At 42.6% G+C, this 17,772-nt stretch overlaps 1 protein-coding gene across 2 annotated transcripts in view; it reads left to right on the top strand.

Moving 5' to 3' along the window:
* Positions 1 to 17,772, top strand: part of SLC1A7 (solute carrier family 1 member 7) — a 114,382-nt gene that overhangs the window by 84,868 nt on the left and 11,742 nt on the right. For both annotated transcript variants that reach the window (XM_053248397.1, XM_053248396.1), the window contains 3 exons: positions 1,281 to 1,475; positions 10,261 to 10,395; positions 15,241 to 15,340. In XM_053248397.1, the coding sequence (XP_053104372.1) occupies positions 1,281 to 1,475; positions 10,261 to 10,395; positions 15,241 to 15,340 (430 nt within the window). The remainder of the gene's footprint in view (positions 1 to 1,280; positions 1,476 to 10,260; positions 10,396 to 15,240; positions 15,341 to 17,772) is intronic.

The raw sequence follows: 17,772 nt of genomic DNA, 5'->3' as shown, positions 1-17,772 counted from the left end.
TCTTGGAGAAGCCAGGGAGGGAACTTGAAACCTTCTGCTCTTCCCAGAGCGGCTTCATCCCCTGAGGGGAATATCTTGCAGTGCTCAGACATCAAGTCTCCCATTCATATGCAACCAGGGCAGACCCTGCTTAGCCACAGGGACAACTCATGCTTGCTACCACAAGACCAGCTCTCCTCTCCAACCCAATTGCAACCCAATTGCAATATAAAGTGAGTTTTCATATGTACAGGATGGTGACTGAGTTCAAGGTCTTTCCTCTGTTGCTATTGTGACTTTTTATTGTGACTTTGTAAAATATAATACCAATCACTAACTTCTATACTGTCTAAACTGTCTAGAGATATTGGCTAACATGCTGTGCAATGCAACATCAGCAACTCCAACCTGCTAAGCTGCTGTACATGTAAAAGGCAGCTCCAGTAGTTTTGTACAAGAGTACACTTACCCAGCTATCCAAAACAGTATACAGGCTCTTGTGTTGCACTGTTTCCATTGTTTCCAATGAAAATAGTACTGTGCAACTATGTGCATGCTGTTTTAAGTAGTTGCACAAGTGCACTCTTGCACAGCACTGCTGGGGCCGCCTTTAATGTATACAGCAGCTCTGCTGAATCAGAAACACTGACATTGCATTGTGCAGCATTTGCTACTATTATTCATGCTACGATACTCTTTGTGAATGCTGTTCATACTGGGCAACATTCTGATTGTTTGCATAGGAGGCAACCTTGACTATCTCACATATTGATGCTAAGCTGACGTGCATAAAGCAGAACATGTTTTAAGGAGAACTGTAGCATATAACAAGGTGCACAATTAATGCAAAAGGCACAGTTAATGCAAAAGGAGGCTTCCAAGAATAAGCTGTCCCGAGATCAGAATAAACATGTTCTTCCTTTGGCAACAGACAATGCTGCGAGGTTATTTTTGTGAGGCAACAAAGATATAGAATAACACGTTTTCCATAGCTAGCTTTCTATATTATAGGAATTAAATGTGCTAAACATTCTCTAGATCATCTCCACACAGCATAAGCAACTTTACTTTTACTTTAACTAATATAATTAATAGGCATTTGTAAGCTTTTTGCTTCCTATGCTAGAAATCTGTATGGTCATACTCACACCATGCATCCAGGATTTTGCTACCAACACAAAACATGGTAACTGCTTCAGAATCATGTGAATCTTAAGTTTCACTCTCTTTTTAGAATAAAGCAGTTTTCTAGACCTGATTGTTTTGCTAAAATTAGTCTTTGCTTATCTTTGTTCTTGCAGTTCAGCCACTTTGCCTATAACCTTCAAGTGCTTGTTAGAGAATAATCACGTGGATAGGAGGATTGCCAGATTTGTGCTCCCTGTGGGGGCCACAATCAATATGGATGGGACTGCGCTTTATGAAGCAGTAGCAGCTATTTTCATTGCCCAAGTAAATAATTATGAACTGGACTTTGGACAAATCATCACTATCAGGTAAAAAAAAAAATATGCAGCAGTCTTCACATTACAGAGATAGAATTTTTACTTTCATTTGAGTACCAAACATATTGCTGAAAATTCAGTACTCTGATCTAAACTTCTGTATTCATATATCACATTTGACAGTCTAAACAGCAAAAGGATTCAGAAAATGGTTCCCTGTTCCAAAGAGGCTCACGGTCTAAACAGACTCTATTTACCTGAATTGTTTAGGAAGCTATTAACAGTGGCCGACATGCTGCATGACACAATGTCGGCATTTATGACCCACTGGGGCTGCTGCACCTGGAGGCCAACCCCAATGCTGTTGAACAAGAACATGCTCATGCAACTATGTGTGTGCACCTGTACCAGCATTGCATTCCTTCCATTAGAAACATGGAAGTAGCATGACTCAAATGCCTGCATGTGCTCTTGTGCAACACCATTGGGGCTGACAAGTCACATGTCCAGCAGCCCAGTGGATCAGAAATGCTGGCATTGTGTTGTGCAGTATGTTAGCCAATGAAGAGAGAAATCTTAAAAACTGGTATGCTTGTTTTTAACATTTATTTCAGCTTAAAACACTCACGGTGGTTTACATACATTATGAGAGGCAGTGTGGTGTAGTGCTTAGAGTATCATACTAACAGAGGGGAAACCCAAATTAAAATCTTCGCTCAGCCAGAGAGTAAATTATGAATAAAAAAAACAAAAATATGTACTTGCCTTAGAGCTCACTGAATGACCTTTAGCTAGTTGCCATCTCGCAGCCTATGTTACATCACAGGGTTGTTGGGATCAAATGTGGGAGACAACCTTGCACGCCACCCTGAGCTCCTTGGAAGAAGGGTAAAATGTAAATGTTGTTAAGTTTACATAACAGATTAAAAACCATCAAATAAAAACAAGAGCATTAAAGCAGACATGGGAAAACAGATTACAAATGAAGTCATCTTAAGTACAATGAGCGAAGCCTACTTTCCACTTCTTTTAACATGGTGGCTCTTACTAGGTTCTCCTCTTAGATATGTGCTGTGAATTTGGATTGTATTCAGCACATGGGTTACAAAGGGATGTTAACTATAATTGGAGTGACCACCATCTTGAAACAACATGGTGAATTGACAGAAAATACCCCCATCAGGGTCCTTTAGGAGCCTTTCCCATATGATGTGAATTTGTTTTGTAAAGGAATTCAACCACAAGTTATTAGAGGAGAATGCACAGATGCACACACAGACATGGTGATTTTGTAACCCTTCTTCCCTTTGGAAAGCAGGTTAATAAACTGACAACAAACAAGAGAAGAGTCAGATGTAATGAAATCAAACATCAAAGGACTGCTGAAATCAAAAGATCTTTCCAGGTCAGATGGAGACATTTGGTGAGAAGCCTTCTTTCCCATGTGAGAAGTCTTCTTTATTGTTGTGCCCAGGCTCTAAAACGCTCAGATCATAGAACTATAGATCTAAAAGAAGGCTTGCCAGCCCTCCAAGATTGACCTGGAGCAGGGACAAAGCCACCATTGGGCAAACGAGTTCAAAGAACCCAGGCTATCACTAATCAGGGGCCGCGAGCATGGCCCCAGACATGCCCCACATCTGACATCAGACATGGGCGTTATTTCGGTCCCAAACAGGGCTGCACAGACCCGTTTGGAACCTGAATTGGCCCACACTGCATTGGCAGCATGGGCGGAGTGACTCTCCCTGCCTTAAAGGCAGGAAGAGTTGCTCCATCCTGCACTGCCCAACGCAGCATGAGTCGATCTTCCTTACAAACGGGCCTGCGCGGCCCCATTTGGGAGGGAGACCACACCCCCGTGTCTGACATTGGATGTGGGGGTGTGGTTAGCTGGGCCCCTGCGTCTGACTTCAGGCATGGGGGCGGGGCCAGGGGCCTGTGGCGGCAGCTGCACATGGGCCGCCACCAGACTCCCTACACTCCTGACCTGGAATCACTAGAAATTGGCATTAATCTCCAAGTGACTTTTCAAAACAATCATTGAGATTTTAATGGCTTAATACTGTGAAAAATGTTGGGCAGGGGTGTGGGGGATAATGAAAAAAAGATCTCCAGGAGGTTTTTCACACATGGCTCTATGCCTGGGGTATCTGAAGAGCGAATCTGCTTTGCAGCAGATTTGAGGCATTTTAATTCGAGGGATTAGATGGAGCATTCGCATAGCCATCAGCACCTCCTTCACATAGTCAGCAGCACCTCCATAAACAAAAAGCTGCTGGAAATAGAGGGTTTTTTTTTACCCCGGACATAACTCAGGCTAAGCCAGAATTCGCAGCCTCCCTTTGGAGAAAAACAAAGCCCTGTCTGGCCTGGTCCCTGATAGCCTGCAGGGAGGTCGGGTTAAATCCAGCGAAGATGTGGACTGGCACACTCCAATCAGGAGTGGATTCGGGGGTGGGGGGGAGCCCTGTCTGTAAAACCTCCAGGAATAGCTTTAATCAGAGCTGGCAACCCTAGCTGGAAGGGACTTTGGAGTCTTCTAGTCCAACCCTCTGCTTAGTACAAGAATCTGCAGTATCTCTGACAGAGGGCCATCCAGCCTTTGTTTGAAAACCTCCAAAACCAGTCCACCACTGCGCCGGGCAGACTGGTTCCAATGCTGAACAGCTGTTACAGTTAAGAAATGTCTCCTACTATCTGGCTTAAATCTGTTTGCTTGTATTGTGAAGCCACTCATTCTAGTCCTGCCATCAGAGGAGTACGTCTGCTCCTGATCTGTCAACACTCTCCCTAATGATGTTCTATCACCATCTTGAAGACCTGTTTACGTCAACAGGCCTTTGGCCTGACCGATGTTTGATTTTATTATACTCTACTCTTCTCTTGTTTGTTGTCAGCTTTTTCACTGAGGTACTTCAACAGAAAATACTAAAGCAGCATTGTGCTTCTTGGTTTCTTACTGTGGTATAATCCCACTTATATCAGTTGGGAGTCCTCAAAGAAACTTGCTGGAAAAGTTGTGTGGGAGTTGCAGATTTTTGAGATTAAATTCTACTTATTTAGAATTAAATTCATTTAGAATGAAAACTGTATCAATGACCATTTTCTGGTGGTTTTCTCTCAAGCCAGAAAAGTTGGCAGATGGAAAGATTAGATCTGATGATGTCCCACAGTAAACCCCTCTGTTCTTTGAGATGCTTTGATGAAATCAAATTCTATATGGCTCTTCCATCTACACTGTAAACATGCGCTATATGTTTTGGCTGCTTTCAGTGCTTATCTTATAGAAATGTAGGGTGTGATTCTAAAACTGCTCTGTCGGTGACCAACATAACATTTTGCAGGTCAGACTATTACTCTCCTTTTTTAAAAAATGCTATTGAGCTAATTTGGACAATACCTCATCGGCATATGGAATTAGGAAAGAAACATTTGGAGAGTGCACCTATGGGAATGTCCTTTACAGACATCCTGATGCCCTCCCAGCACGTATATTTATTGCACTGTGTGTGTGGGGGGGGAGAGGCGGCTTTTAAAGCATGCATTTGGAGCACAATAGAGGAACCGTTTGGGTGCTCAGCCACCCAACCACCCCCTCATGCAATAAAGAGCTGTGCTGGAAGGTTGTCAGCACGTCGTGAAGGACACACTCTCAGCATGTCCTTTTTCAATTGCAAGGGCAGGGACTGTATCATCAGTACCAACCCTGTGTGTGTAAATCATCACTTAAACTAAAATTTCCAAAACAACCCTTTTTGTTGCAGCAGGCTATGTAAGATATTCAAACGAAAGCTCAGGAAATTAACTGGCAGCTATAGTTTGAAAGAGTGTCTGATAGAAATAATATAATGGGAAAATAAACAAGCCTTGACTGGCTTCTCTGAAATATTATGTAAATTCAGAGTTTTTGAAGATGGCATCATTCATTTGCCTCTTTTAAAGCAGACTTCCAGTTGCAACTTACTAAACTTTTAGCTTTTAGAGCCAGGAGATCAAATGATTCTATGAGCCACAACTTCTGATCTGGAGATGCATTCTCATAACCTCAGACGTGGTTGGCTGTTTGTGGTTAGTGAAAGGCGCTCTGTGCATTCTCTGAGACATTCTTTTATTACCTCACATGTTTCAGAGCTGAACACTGGCATTCAAGACAGTTTGTTGGGCTGGGACCCAGTGAAGCCAGGCTTCATATTAAACCCTGTAAATTGCATAAGCTCTTGTTGGCTAATATCCCAAACTTCACAGTAAATATATTATGCCTCTAGAATACTTTCTTGCCTTTACAAATATTCTTTACAAATGCTAAAGGACTCCCCTCACCAAAAACCAAACAAAACCCAGTTGGAAAGTGTTTGCCAGTGACACTCTGCTTGCTGCATAGTGCTTGGGGGCTGGGGGTGGAGTGTAAAATAGAAGTTTTCCAGATGGCGATTTGTAGCTGCTACATTACGTTTACAATTACGGGCTATTCAGATAGAGAATGTCCCTTCCCAGCCTTTTTTCAGCTGACAATTGGCCCTTCAATCTGTGAAGTAACAGTCTTTTAAAAGTTGTCATTTTAAACAGCCCTGAAAATGGTAGAGAGTGTGTGTGTGTGGTAAGTTAGGAGCAGCCATGTGGAGATCAAGTGTGAACTGGAGATGTAGCTGCCTGCCTGGGGGTTGACTTTGGGAGCGTCAGTTCGGGTAGGCATGCCCCTCCGTTCCACATCTGGGTGCACCTCTATAATCCTCTTTCCTGTGACCTGCAGTTCAGTTCTGGTTGTCTAGCTACCTTGCTGCTATTTTCTCTCACACTTACCTATTCCCACTTTTTTTATTTTAAAAATGTGCTTGAATGCTATATATCAGCTTAATTGTACTCACACAGCCACAGCATTTGCAGTGGATTGGGGATGGCTTTATATCTTCTTCCCTGGGGATGCCTGCCTCCTAGGGGTGTGCAATTTGGATTTTTGGTGTTTTGATTCGGATCCGAATCGAAACACCCCTGATTTGTTTTGGGGTCCAAATCTGACCCATCTAAATCACCCCAGATTCTATTCGGATCTGAATTAATCCAAATCTGAATAGATTTGGATTTTAAAAAGGGCCCCAGGGCCAGAAGAGTGGGGTGGGATGGTAGTGCCTAATGGGTGGAGGCTACCACCCAAATTGCAGAGGAATTGTGCAGAGAGCTGATATTTGGTGAATTGTTGAAGTTTTAGTGTCTTTGGGGCAGATTTGGGGCATAAAGTGGGATCTGGGGTGGAAGAGTGGTGTGGGGTGGTAGTGAAGCAATACACCTCCATTATACCTTATGGGGAAAAACCTTGAAGATGCGTAAACTTCAACAATTCACCAAAAATCAGCCTTTTGTCCAATCCCTCTGCAATTTGGGTGGTAGCCTCCACCCATTAGGCACTGCCACCCTACCCCACTCATTAGGCACTTAACAAACTGAGTAGTACCCCACTGCCTTGCGGGTGTAGTTGGCACATGGCAGTTGACAGTTGGCACTGTCGAAAAGACAGTCAAAATGAACAGAAGAAATGAAGGTGTGTGATGATGATGATGATGATGATGATGATGATTTGATTTCTATACCGCCCTTCCAAAAATGGCTCAGGGCGGTTTACATAATAACAAACAAATAAATAAAATAAATACAAATAAATAAGATGGAACCCTGTCCCCAAAGGGCTCACATTCTAAAAAGAAACATAAGATAGACCCCAGCAACAGTCACTGGAAGTACTCATAAGGAATCCTCATAAGGATTCATTGGGTGAAAGTTATTATACACTTATACACTTAAGAATCCAAACACTTGAAAAATAGTGACCACACATTTTGCTCCATAACTCCACTTCTATGAGGGCTAGAGCTTAGCTTTTTTTTTTTTTTTTTTTTAATGAAAGCTGGGAATCTGGGAAAATTGATCGGAGGGATCCAAAACTCGAATCGATTCGAATAGAATCAGGTGCAATTCGATTTGTACCCAAATCTAGCCAAAGGACCACAGGGGTGATTTGTTTTGTCTCCAAATCACCCGAATCAGCTAGATTCGGGTACAAATCGATTTGTACCTGAATCAATTTGCACATCCCTACTGCCTCCTTTCCCCAGTTTTTTTTTTTTTTAAATGTTGTGGAGTATGTGTGTGAATGCACACATGCATTAGCCTGAAGATCCAGTTTGGTTGCTGGAGATTCCGCAAGCCATAGCCATATCCTCTGCAACTTCTTATGGGGTGGATTGGGGGTAGCTTCCCTTCTGTGTTCTTCCCTGCACATGCCTGCCTTCTTTCCCCTTTTCTGCTTTGGGTGTATTTCGGGACATTGTAAAGAGTCTGCATGTGCTGGGAAGCTGAGCTAACAGAGCCAATCTGCATGCTGGTACCTACACGGTCAGGTACTGCTTTCACAACAGCATTAGGAGGACAGCGTGGCAGCAATTCTATGCCCTGTGCTTCTAAGCTTCCTGTTGTGTCCATTTTACCCTCATCTTTTCTGCTGTTATCTGGCCAGCTTCTTAAACCCAGCTTCCCACATTCAGCAAAGGTACCCTGCAATGAGCCTCCATTGGCCTCCATCAAGGTACGGAGGACTCTTCTCCCCCCCCTTTAGAATATAAAATGCCCCATTTACTTCTAAAAGGGAATCCTCGCCAGATTCCCTTTTACAAGCATACACCTGAACCAACCTGTGAACCAGTTCTGCCCAGTTCGATGACCAGACTGGACCTAGTTTGGCCAGAGATAGGCTGAGTTGGTTCTAATCCAGTCCAGATTCAAATGAATCCAGCCAAACTGGCAGCCCACACATCCCTAGTCTGTAGCTACCAGTATACTCAGACAGGAGGAGTTTTGTGTCTAGGTTGGCATTACTTTGTTGTTGTATGGGGTAGGGGAGTATTTGCAGACATACAGCAGTACATACTCCTGCATTCCACACATAATTCCCCAAAAATAATTTTTAAAAATGATTATTGGCATCCGTTTGTTTTGATTCCTGGGTACCATGCACGCACACAGGGTGGGAAAGCTGTAGGCGGTGGGAGTGGGAATAGGTGGTGGATTCCAGAGAGGATGGATAGCAGTGGGCAGGGGGAGAGGAAAACAGGGAGATGAAAGCCTCACTTCTTTCATATACCACCTCCCCGGCCTGTGTGGATGCAACAAAGAGGGGGAAAGCAGTCCATGTACATAGCTTATAGTAATTCCAGTTTGCATTTTTAACAGTTCCTCATAAAATAAACCTCTCCATCTAGAAAATGCCATAGATAGGTTTCCAGTAATGCTGGAGTGAATGAATGATCAGACCAACAACAACAAAAAAGTAAATTCTTGATGTCTTGTTAGAACAGTCACATTGTCAATCTGCCTGAGCCAGATTAATCAGATTTATGTTGAAGTGTGTTTATGCTGCTATGATTTGCATTTTTAGTTCTGGTGCATGCTGGGATTTACTACTAAGAGGAAGGAGATTCTTGCAATAAGTTTTGATGTAGTTGTTTGTCCTGTACTGAAGAGTACTAGAGTAGGGCTGCCTAATTTGTGACTCACCAAGCCAAACATAGCCCAGCAGCCATGTCTAGTAGCTAAGCATTGGTAAGCCACAGTACACATTTAGTGTGCTGCATTCAGTTTGGGGGTTACTGTACAAGTTCTACAGAATATAATGAGGCTGTACTGAAAAACCAGGACTGAACTCTCTCTTTTGCAACAGCTATCAAAATAATCTACCCTTATGGAAAACAAGACAAATAATTGCATAAGAACTAGCTGTCTTGTCAATTTTTCTAAAACAGGTGAGGGATTGGGCCTGTAATGTAGGATATGTAGGGCCTGTAGTGTTGAATATATAGTGGGCCTGGAGAAAGTGTGCTTGGGCACTGAATTCATACAGTGTCCTATCTTCATAATTCCATCTCCTAATGTTATGGACATTATGTTCCAAAACTGTGGTGGCAAATACACATAACCATTTCACCATGAGCTGAGAGCCAGAATGCATGAGCTCTTCATAGGTTTTTCCTGTAGCTTCCATGTGTCCAGTGGTTGAATGAATAGACCCTTATTTATTGCCATCTCTGTCAGGTGGTTATTAGTCTAAGACCTAAATAAGCGGCTGTGCAAATTAAGGTCACCAGGTCAGATGCGTCCAAAAACCTGAGATTCCGAGGCAGGGGCTGGTAATGTCACAAGGCTGACAACCGTTGGAAAAGTGGGGGAAACATGGTACCAGTGCAGAGCCCAGCGGTAAAAAGACGGAGCCCAGCAGCAATCCTCAAATGGCCTAAGATTGCCACCCATCTAGAGAAATAGGATCATTTTTAGTAAACACAATCATAGTGCAAGTACATTTTCATTATAAGCAGGGGCTGTGTGAATTCTGGGAATTTGACAGTTTTTATATAATTGCTGCCAGCAGCCAGAGCAACTCAAATGTTAAGCTATGGCAACTATCCCATAACTGAGACTGTGGGGTACAAGATTTCTCTAGTTGTGAACCCTCAGTATCTCTGCTTTTTCACATAGCCCATTAGTCTAACCAGCCCTATTCCTTGTGAAGAAGTCATGTGAAATTAGTTATATATAATAACTAGTGGACCACAGATAGTGTTGTGCATCTCCATTCATATCAACAGATGCATCCAGCCTTGAAGCCCTGAAATTATGTTGTGACTAAATTAAGATTAAAGCATATATGGGATCCATATGGCAAATCGTTAGGACCATAAATGCTTTGGGGGAAAGGCCCCAGAGCATTTATGGTCCTAACGATTTGCCATGTGGATGTGGGTGGTCTTCTGTGTTATATCACAAATGTCCTTCTGCTTTTTTGTAAAAGTATCACAGCAACAGCTGCCAGCATAGGTGCAGCTGGGATCCCACAAGCTGGCCTTGTGACCATGGTAATCGTTTTGACTTCAGTGGGGCTGCCTACAGATGACATCACTCTAATAATTGCTGTCGACTGGGCATTGTAAGTAAATGAATACTGCTTTTCTTAACCAAAGTGACTGTGTGAGTATTAAACAGCTCAGTTTGTAGGAACCTCAGTATTCTGGATCTCCACTCTGGATGAAAGAATAGAGTCCTGGACTTGACCACAGAAGTTATAGCCTAACTCACTTGGTTTTGCTCTCTATCAGGCTCAGCTCCACATCTGTAAAATGGATACATTAGGAATTGCATTGTTGATCTGACCAAAGATCCAGAAGGTAGTTCATTCCACAGGCATCTAGACCATCTAGATGCCTGTGGAAAACTTATAAGTAAGTCAGGACAGGCAAAAAGTCATCTTCTGATGTTATTCTCAGCATCTGAATATGGTGGTATACTGTTTCCAAATATGGAAGTCAGCTATTCCCCATGATCTATTAGACCTGTCTTCCATGAACATGAAAGCTCTGTGACATAACAATTGTAAAGAGCTTTGCATATTTCATTTATTTAACATATTTATATACTGCCCAAATCTTATGTCTCTGGGTGGTTTATAATAGAAACAATACAAATTGAAACATGAAAACAATTTAAACATTAACACAATATTAAAAACTATTAAAACCGTAAAACTAATTAAAAGCCTGAGTGAACAAATGTGTCTTAACTGCTTTTTAAAATGTTATCAGGGATAGAGAGGCTCTTATTTCAACAGGGAGCTCATTCCAAAGCTTCAGGGCAGCAATGGAGAAGGTCTGTCCCTGAGTAGCCACCAGACTAGCTGGTGGCAACTGTAGACAAACCTCTCCAAATTATCTCAATTGAGAGTGGGGCTCATGGTGAAGAAGACGTTCTCTTAAATACCCTGGGCCTCAGCCACCTAGGGCTTTATAGGTTATTTTGTATTTAGACAATATGCCAACATATCAACTTATTTGTATTTAGATTAATTTTGTATTTTGCTCGTTATCTTATCAGCAGCCAGTGTAGCTCTTTCAGTACAGGAGTAATGTGGTCTCTCCAAGATGATCCAGAGACCAACCTGGCTGCCTCACTCTGTACCAATTGTAGTTTTCGGACTACATACAAGGCAGATCCACATAGAGTGCATTGCAGTAGGCAAGTCTGGAGGTTACCAGCATTCATACTACTGTTCTGAGATCGTCTGTCTTAAGAAACGGATGCAGCTGGCGTATTAGCCAAAGCTGATAGAAAGCACCTCTGGCCACTGCCTCAACCTTGGACACTAGGGAGAGGTTTGGAGGTGGTGTAGTAGTAGTAGTAGTACCTTTTCCTTCTGGGGAAATGTGACCCCATCCGGAACCAGCAGATCAAAATTGTCTCCCGAGTTCTGACCCACACAATAAGTACCTCTGCCTTATCTGGATTCAGTCTGTTTGTTATCCCTCTTCCAGCCAATCACCATCTCCAAGGCAGGCTTCTAAGGAGGTTATGCCTTCTCCTAATGATGTTGACACTATGGAAATAAACTCTATCACATATTTAAAGCATCATGAAAATGACAGCTGTAAGCATGTTGCCTTCAAGGCAAGGAACAATGGTTGACACACTGTACATGCTTAAGCCTGTGTTTCCCATCAGCCTGCACTGCTGCAAGTGTCTAAGGCAGCACCGGGACCTTGCGCAAGAGTGTTAATTGTGCAAATACTGAAAGTTGAGCACCAACACTTCAAGAGCGCAACTTGCATTATTTCAAATGTAAGTTGCACTCCTCAAATGCAGGCATACACCTTTAACTATTTGTACAATTGTGCTCTTGTGCAAGACCACAGACACTGTTTTAGATACCCTTATTTCAAATGTAAGTTGCACTCCTCAAATGCAGGCATACACCTTTAACTATTTGCACAATTGTGCTCTTGTGAAAGACCACCGACACTGTTTTAGATACCTGCAGCAGCGCAGGCTGATGGGAAATGCAGGCGTAAGCCTGTGCAACTTGTTGGTTGTATTCATCCTTAATTATTATATTTTGCTGAATAAATACTCATTTTATGGAGGCATTTGCTTGACATCTGACCGATGCTATTGCAGCCACTTCAATACACAGGGTGAAACGAGACGTAACAAGGGTAAACCTGTGTCTTCAAACATGAGTTGCCACCAGACCATTTTAAAGAGGTGTGTATGAGGGATTTGAAGCAGAGAAGTGGTGGGCTGAGGCAGATTTGGAACACTTCCTCTGACTACCATTTTTGACCCTGCAATGCCTCCTCCAGGCTATTTTTAATCAGGAGGGCTAATTTCTGCTCTCAGTCAGAGTCCTTGATGTAATCAGTGGTGGTGGGGGAATAGTTCAGCATCCTTCTCCACTTGCTGCTTCTCTGTTTGAAATCAACCCTACCTCCTCTGCCTCACAGCTGTTCAACTGCAAGCTGCATCTAAAGAGGTGGATCTGCTGCCATCACATCTAATCCTGCCCAAAGCTGTCTCCTCTCCCTCTGTGAAACCTTAGAGCCAACCTAGATCCGATAGGGTCATTATTCATGTGTCTGCCCCATTCTCATCTAAAGGAAGGGGAGGTGATTCTTATTTTAACAGGGAAAGGAACGCTTCTCATCCTCACACCTCAACTGCCTGCAGTCAGTTGTTGTTTCAGTAACTACTACTACGACTACAACAAATATTTATATACTGCTTTTCAACCAAAGTTCACAAAGTGGTTTACATAGAAAAATAATGAATACATAAATAAAATGGTCCCCTGTCCCCAAAGGGCTCACAATCTAAAAAGAAACATAAGGCAGATACCAGTGACAGCCACTGGAAGGATGCTGTGCTAGGGATGGATAGGGCCGGTTGCTCTCCCCTTGCTAAATATAAGAGAATCACCACTTTAAAAGGTGACTCTGTTCAGTTAGCAAAGGTACCAGCATATGTACTGCTTTTTCAGCACTTCATTCTTGGTTCAGATATCAGAAATGAGCCATGAAGGGAGAACAGTGATTGGAACAATGGACTGGGAGAGGTAAAGCACAAGAAGGTGAAGTGTTCAGCAACCCTCTCTTGTATGTTTCTTTTACTGTTTAAGTAAGACTTCCCATCCCCAGGTTTATATGTGAATAGGATGGACGGGGGGTATCACATCTAGTATGGGCCCTAAAATTTAAATGGAAAGGATGGAACTATGGGCAGAACTAGATGTGAGGACAGCAGAATCATGTCCTCACATGCATGTGTGCTTAACAGTGTAAAACGTTTCTCGTTCAAACCAGCTTTATTCTCCACTAAAGCTAAAAAAGCTAAAACCTGAACAATGCAGATCTTGGACCATCCTTTGCCTTTCTAAGCCAAACATCTGGATGTTCCTGGATTTCTGCTTTATGACCTGCATCAATATATTAACCAAATGTAATTGAGTTTTCAGATGTGCTTGTTTGCATTGGAAAAATGAGGAAATCATATGATGTAGTTCAGATTTAATGTAGGTCTGCCAAGATGAACTTGAGTCAGCTTCAAATAATATACTAAAATGTGTTCCAGATAATACACCTGCCCTTTCCCCTCATTTCCCTCCCTTCAAATCAGCTTAAAACTACATTTTTCAAATGTTGCCCTTTCAGTATTGCTTTATGAAAAACTGCAAAATCATAATGAAACTGATTTTACCAGATAACTACAGTGGACTGTGCACAAAGGAATGAAAGTAGAAAAAATACATTTTAAAAGAGCTTAATGTGACAGCAAAAAGGTTAATAATGGGGAGAGAGTAATCTAAACTGAATTGCCAAACATACAGAAGTTTAGCTTCCAGAAATGCATTCTTTTACGTCAACCTACACACGTGTCCCTTGCATTCTTCTATCCATCAATTACAAATCTCCAAGCCCTCTTTATTTTTCAACTAGAATAAACGTTTTGTGTTTTTTACTCTCCATCTGGACATGTTTAATGGCTCCCCCGCTTATTTCTCCCAAAAATATTACACTATATAAAATATTCTTCGCTTCCTTATTCTCCTATTTTTGTATTTAAAATGTATTCCAGTTTTATTTTTAATACTTGGCTCAGTTTGTGCTTCCTTCATTATTCACAAAAGATTCTTAATGTTTCTGATCTGATGGAAGGAGAGATTTCCTTCTTGCAAACTTTCCTTCCAGATTTCCTTCTTGCAAACCTTAAAGTTGCACAGATAAAGTTGCACTTCCACAAAATTAATTCCAGCCCACTCCTGGGGATTCCTGGTGCCAATTAAAATGATTCTGGAGACCAAATCACAATGCCAGTTGGGGCCTGAGTTCATTTTGAGAAAATCTGGTGTGAATCTAAGCACCCATCTACTACCCAGATGCCACTTGGCTCCATATGTATTGTTTTCACATTCTACCATCCATACACTGTTTAGCAAGATGACAGGGAGAGCAAAACTCATGAGGGGTTTCCTTTCTTGAATGTTCTTGAATTAATTTTGGTCTTTGAAGACAGAATGTGAGAAAATCTCAACAAATGCAAATACAAAACATTATACATTCATGGCTTAGAATCATCGGCTTAGAAAATAACATGCTTTTGAGGTACTATATTTTCCCTCTCTTTGGCATCATGCTTTCCTCTCTCAAGTTTGGTTCAGGAGATTTCTGTGTTTGGCCAATTTTATTGGATGTTGTGACATATGAACCTACACTCAAATTTTTTTAATTTCTCTATCCTGACATCCTTCATGACTCTCCCTGCTTATTTATCCTAAAAGAAAAACTTCTTTTTCTTATGCATCATAATCCATTGATTTGGCTTGATTTCAGATTGGAATTATGTGTTTTATTTTGTATGCAAGCAGAACAGAAATGTTTAGACCTTCAGTGAACGTTTCAATAACAAAGGAAGGGGTCTTCTGCCTTAATGCCCTTGGTTTGTTTGACAGGGACAGATTTCGAACAATGATCAATGTTCTGGGGGATGCTCTTGCTGCTGGAATAATGGCTCACATCTGCAGAAAAGAGTTCACAAAGGAAGGATCTGAGGTAGGAGCAAGCAATTAAATGCTTTGGACCAAACTACAAATAAAATTTAAAGTGTTATTAGCCTTCATGACTTGGTTTTTCTTTAGTCAAGGGCAGCTGGATCAGGACTGCAGGAAAGAGTAGAGTTAAAGTCCTCTTGTCCCCCACTATGGTGTCAATCAGGGGCCTTCAAAATCTGGCTGCTATTGACTAAAGAAAAATTACCCCTCTCAGGGGTAACAATGATTTAAACATACTTGAAAGCTGGCCCTTTGAGAGTTACAGTGGAACACAGAGAACTGGGGCATGATCTGTTGAGCTCCATTAGAATGGGTTCTGCGTCTGCACAGAAGCCTCTCAGTGAGAGTACCACAACTCCTCGTGGCATTTCTGCCCTGCCCTACATGACCATGTGGTTGCTATTTAAGCGGGAAGAATGCCTGCGTTCCAGTTCCTTTTCGACCACCATAGCAATTGGTCACTCGGTAGCTATGGCTCCTCGATCTGGTTCCTTTTCCTATGAGTTCTGCATTGAAAACAAAACAATATTTACTGTTTGGTTACCCAGTATTTCGACCTTTCAGACTGACTTCACGACAGTCATGAATTCTCCTAAAAAGAAAGAGAAACAAAAGGACAAAAAAAGAGCCTTCAAACACTGTGAGAAATGTAAGGCAAAATTGCCCTCTCAGGGTGGGCATGATCTCTGCTTTTTGCCTTGGGAGGGCCATAATACATGGTCATGCAAGACATGCTATAGTGCCATCAGCTAAGACACCAATAGTGAATGTGTCTGCGGTGTCACCTACATAGGCCTCAGCATCAAGGGTCACTTCTATTTCCCTAGCCATTACACCAATTCGATCTCCTTCGATGCGGATAGCTCCAGATATGCCTTCAGCATTGAATACCCCAGTCTTATCAGAGTAGAGATGAGTTACTCCTTGACTCCAAGGGCTGATTACTTTTGAGGTGGACGATGATGATGCAGAGAAAGGCGAAGGAACTCTGGATCCCTCTGCAGCACAATCATTGCTAGCCATATTGGACACCAACTCTACCACCCTGTTGGCTGCTACCTTTCAGCGGTTTTCAGATACAGGTGGCCCACAAACTCCGAAAGTCACTCAGATCACTAGTGTGAATCACAGATCACAGAAGGGGACACCGGCTTGCTAGGCCTTGATGGCTGCACACTTGGCTACATCAACCAGCTGGCACGTCTGTGACTTCTCTCACCGTGCAGTGACTTCTACGCAGCTAAGCAGGTTAGGCCAAGATTCTCCAAGTTCCTCCTACAATTATCAGGAGGAAAGGGCATGGAGGTATGCTTTCTATGAAAGATAAAATCCATTAGCTATCGCTTACACCAAGGATAAGTCTGTTTCTACGTTGGCCAGCAGTGATGCCACTTCTGCCACATAGATTGAGATATTGGCCACTGCAGTGGCCAAAACACAGACTCCACCATTACCACAGCCACAAGTAAATAAATTTGCAACAGCCTCAAAGCAAATTCAAACCAGTCTATCTCAACTGATCTCTATGGAGACACAAACTCTTCGTGTAGCAGTGGCCTCTCCTCATCTTCGGTCACCTTCTCACCATGATCCCATTCCAGACTCATCCCCAGAAAGATATGATAGCCACCATGGGTCATCCAATTTTGAGTCTGATCCTGAGATGGAGCATGACCCGTCCCCAGATGTGGCTACTCCTGCACATGTGTCACCAGCAGAGGAGATGAAGGCATACCACATTCAGATCAAAGGGACATAGGAAGCTGCCATATACTGAGTCAGACCATAAGTCCATCAAGCTCAGTATTGTCTTCACAGACTGGCAGCGGCTTCTCCAGGGTTGCAGGCACTAGTCTCTCTCAGCCCTATCTTGGAGATGCCAGGGAGGGAACTTGGAACCTAGATGCTCTTCCCAGAGTGGCTCCATCCCCTAACAGGAATCTCTTACAGTGCTCACACATCTAGTTTCCCATTCATATGCAACCAGGGTGGACCCTGCTTTGCTAAGGGGACAAGTCATGTTTGCTACCACAAGACCAGCTCTCCTCTTGGCAACACTTTTTAAAAAAAGGTTTAGGGCTTCTCAAACTTGGTTCTTCAGATGTTGTTGGACTCCAACTCCCATAATCTCCAGCCACAATGGCCAGTTTGAATCAATTAATGTTGCAACCTTGCTTATCACCTTTCTACAGGAAGCTAACTAGCTAGAAGCAGCACAGCCAAGAGTGTCTCCTAGATGCTATCTACGATGCCTCCAGGGCAGTTGAGTAACTTTCTGGGCCAGAAAGTTTAAACACATGCCTCAACAGCCATGTTGTCATAGCATCAGAGACTTGATGACTCAAGAGCCTCAAGCAGGCCAACTTCCTAGCCTATACTGGACTTTCTATGCCCAAAGCAGCCCTGAAAATTCTCCATCTGACTTCAGGTATT

This window comes from Hemicordylus capensis, chromosome 4 (assembly GCF_027244095.1).
Source record: "Hemicordylus capensis ecotype Gifberg chromosome 4, rHemCap1.1.pri, whole genome shotgun sequence".
NCBI lineage: Eukaryota > Metazoa > Chordata > Lepidosauria > Squamata > Cordylidae > Hemicordylus > Hemicordylus capensis.
Note: the sequence above shows the minus strand (reverse complement) of the source record. Positions and strands in the feature narration are given on the sequence as shown.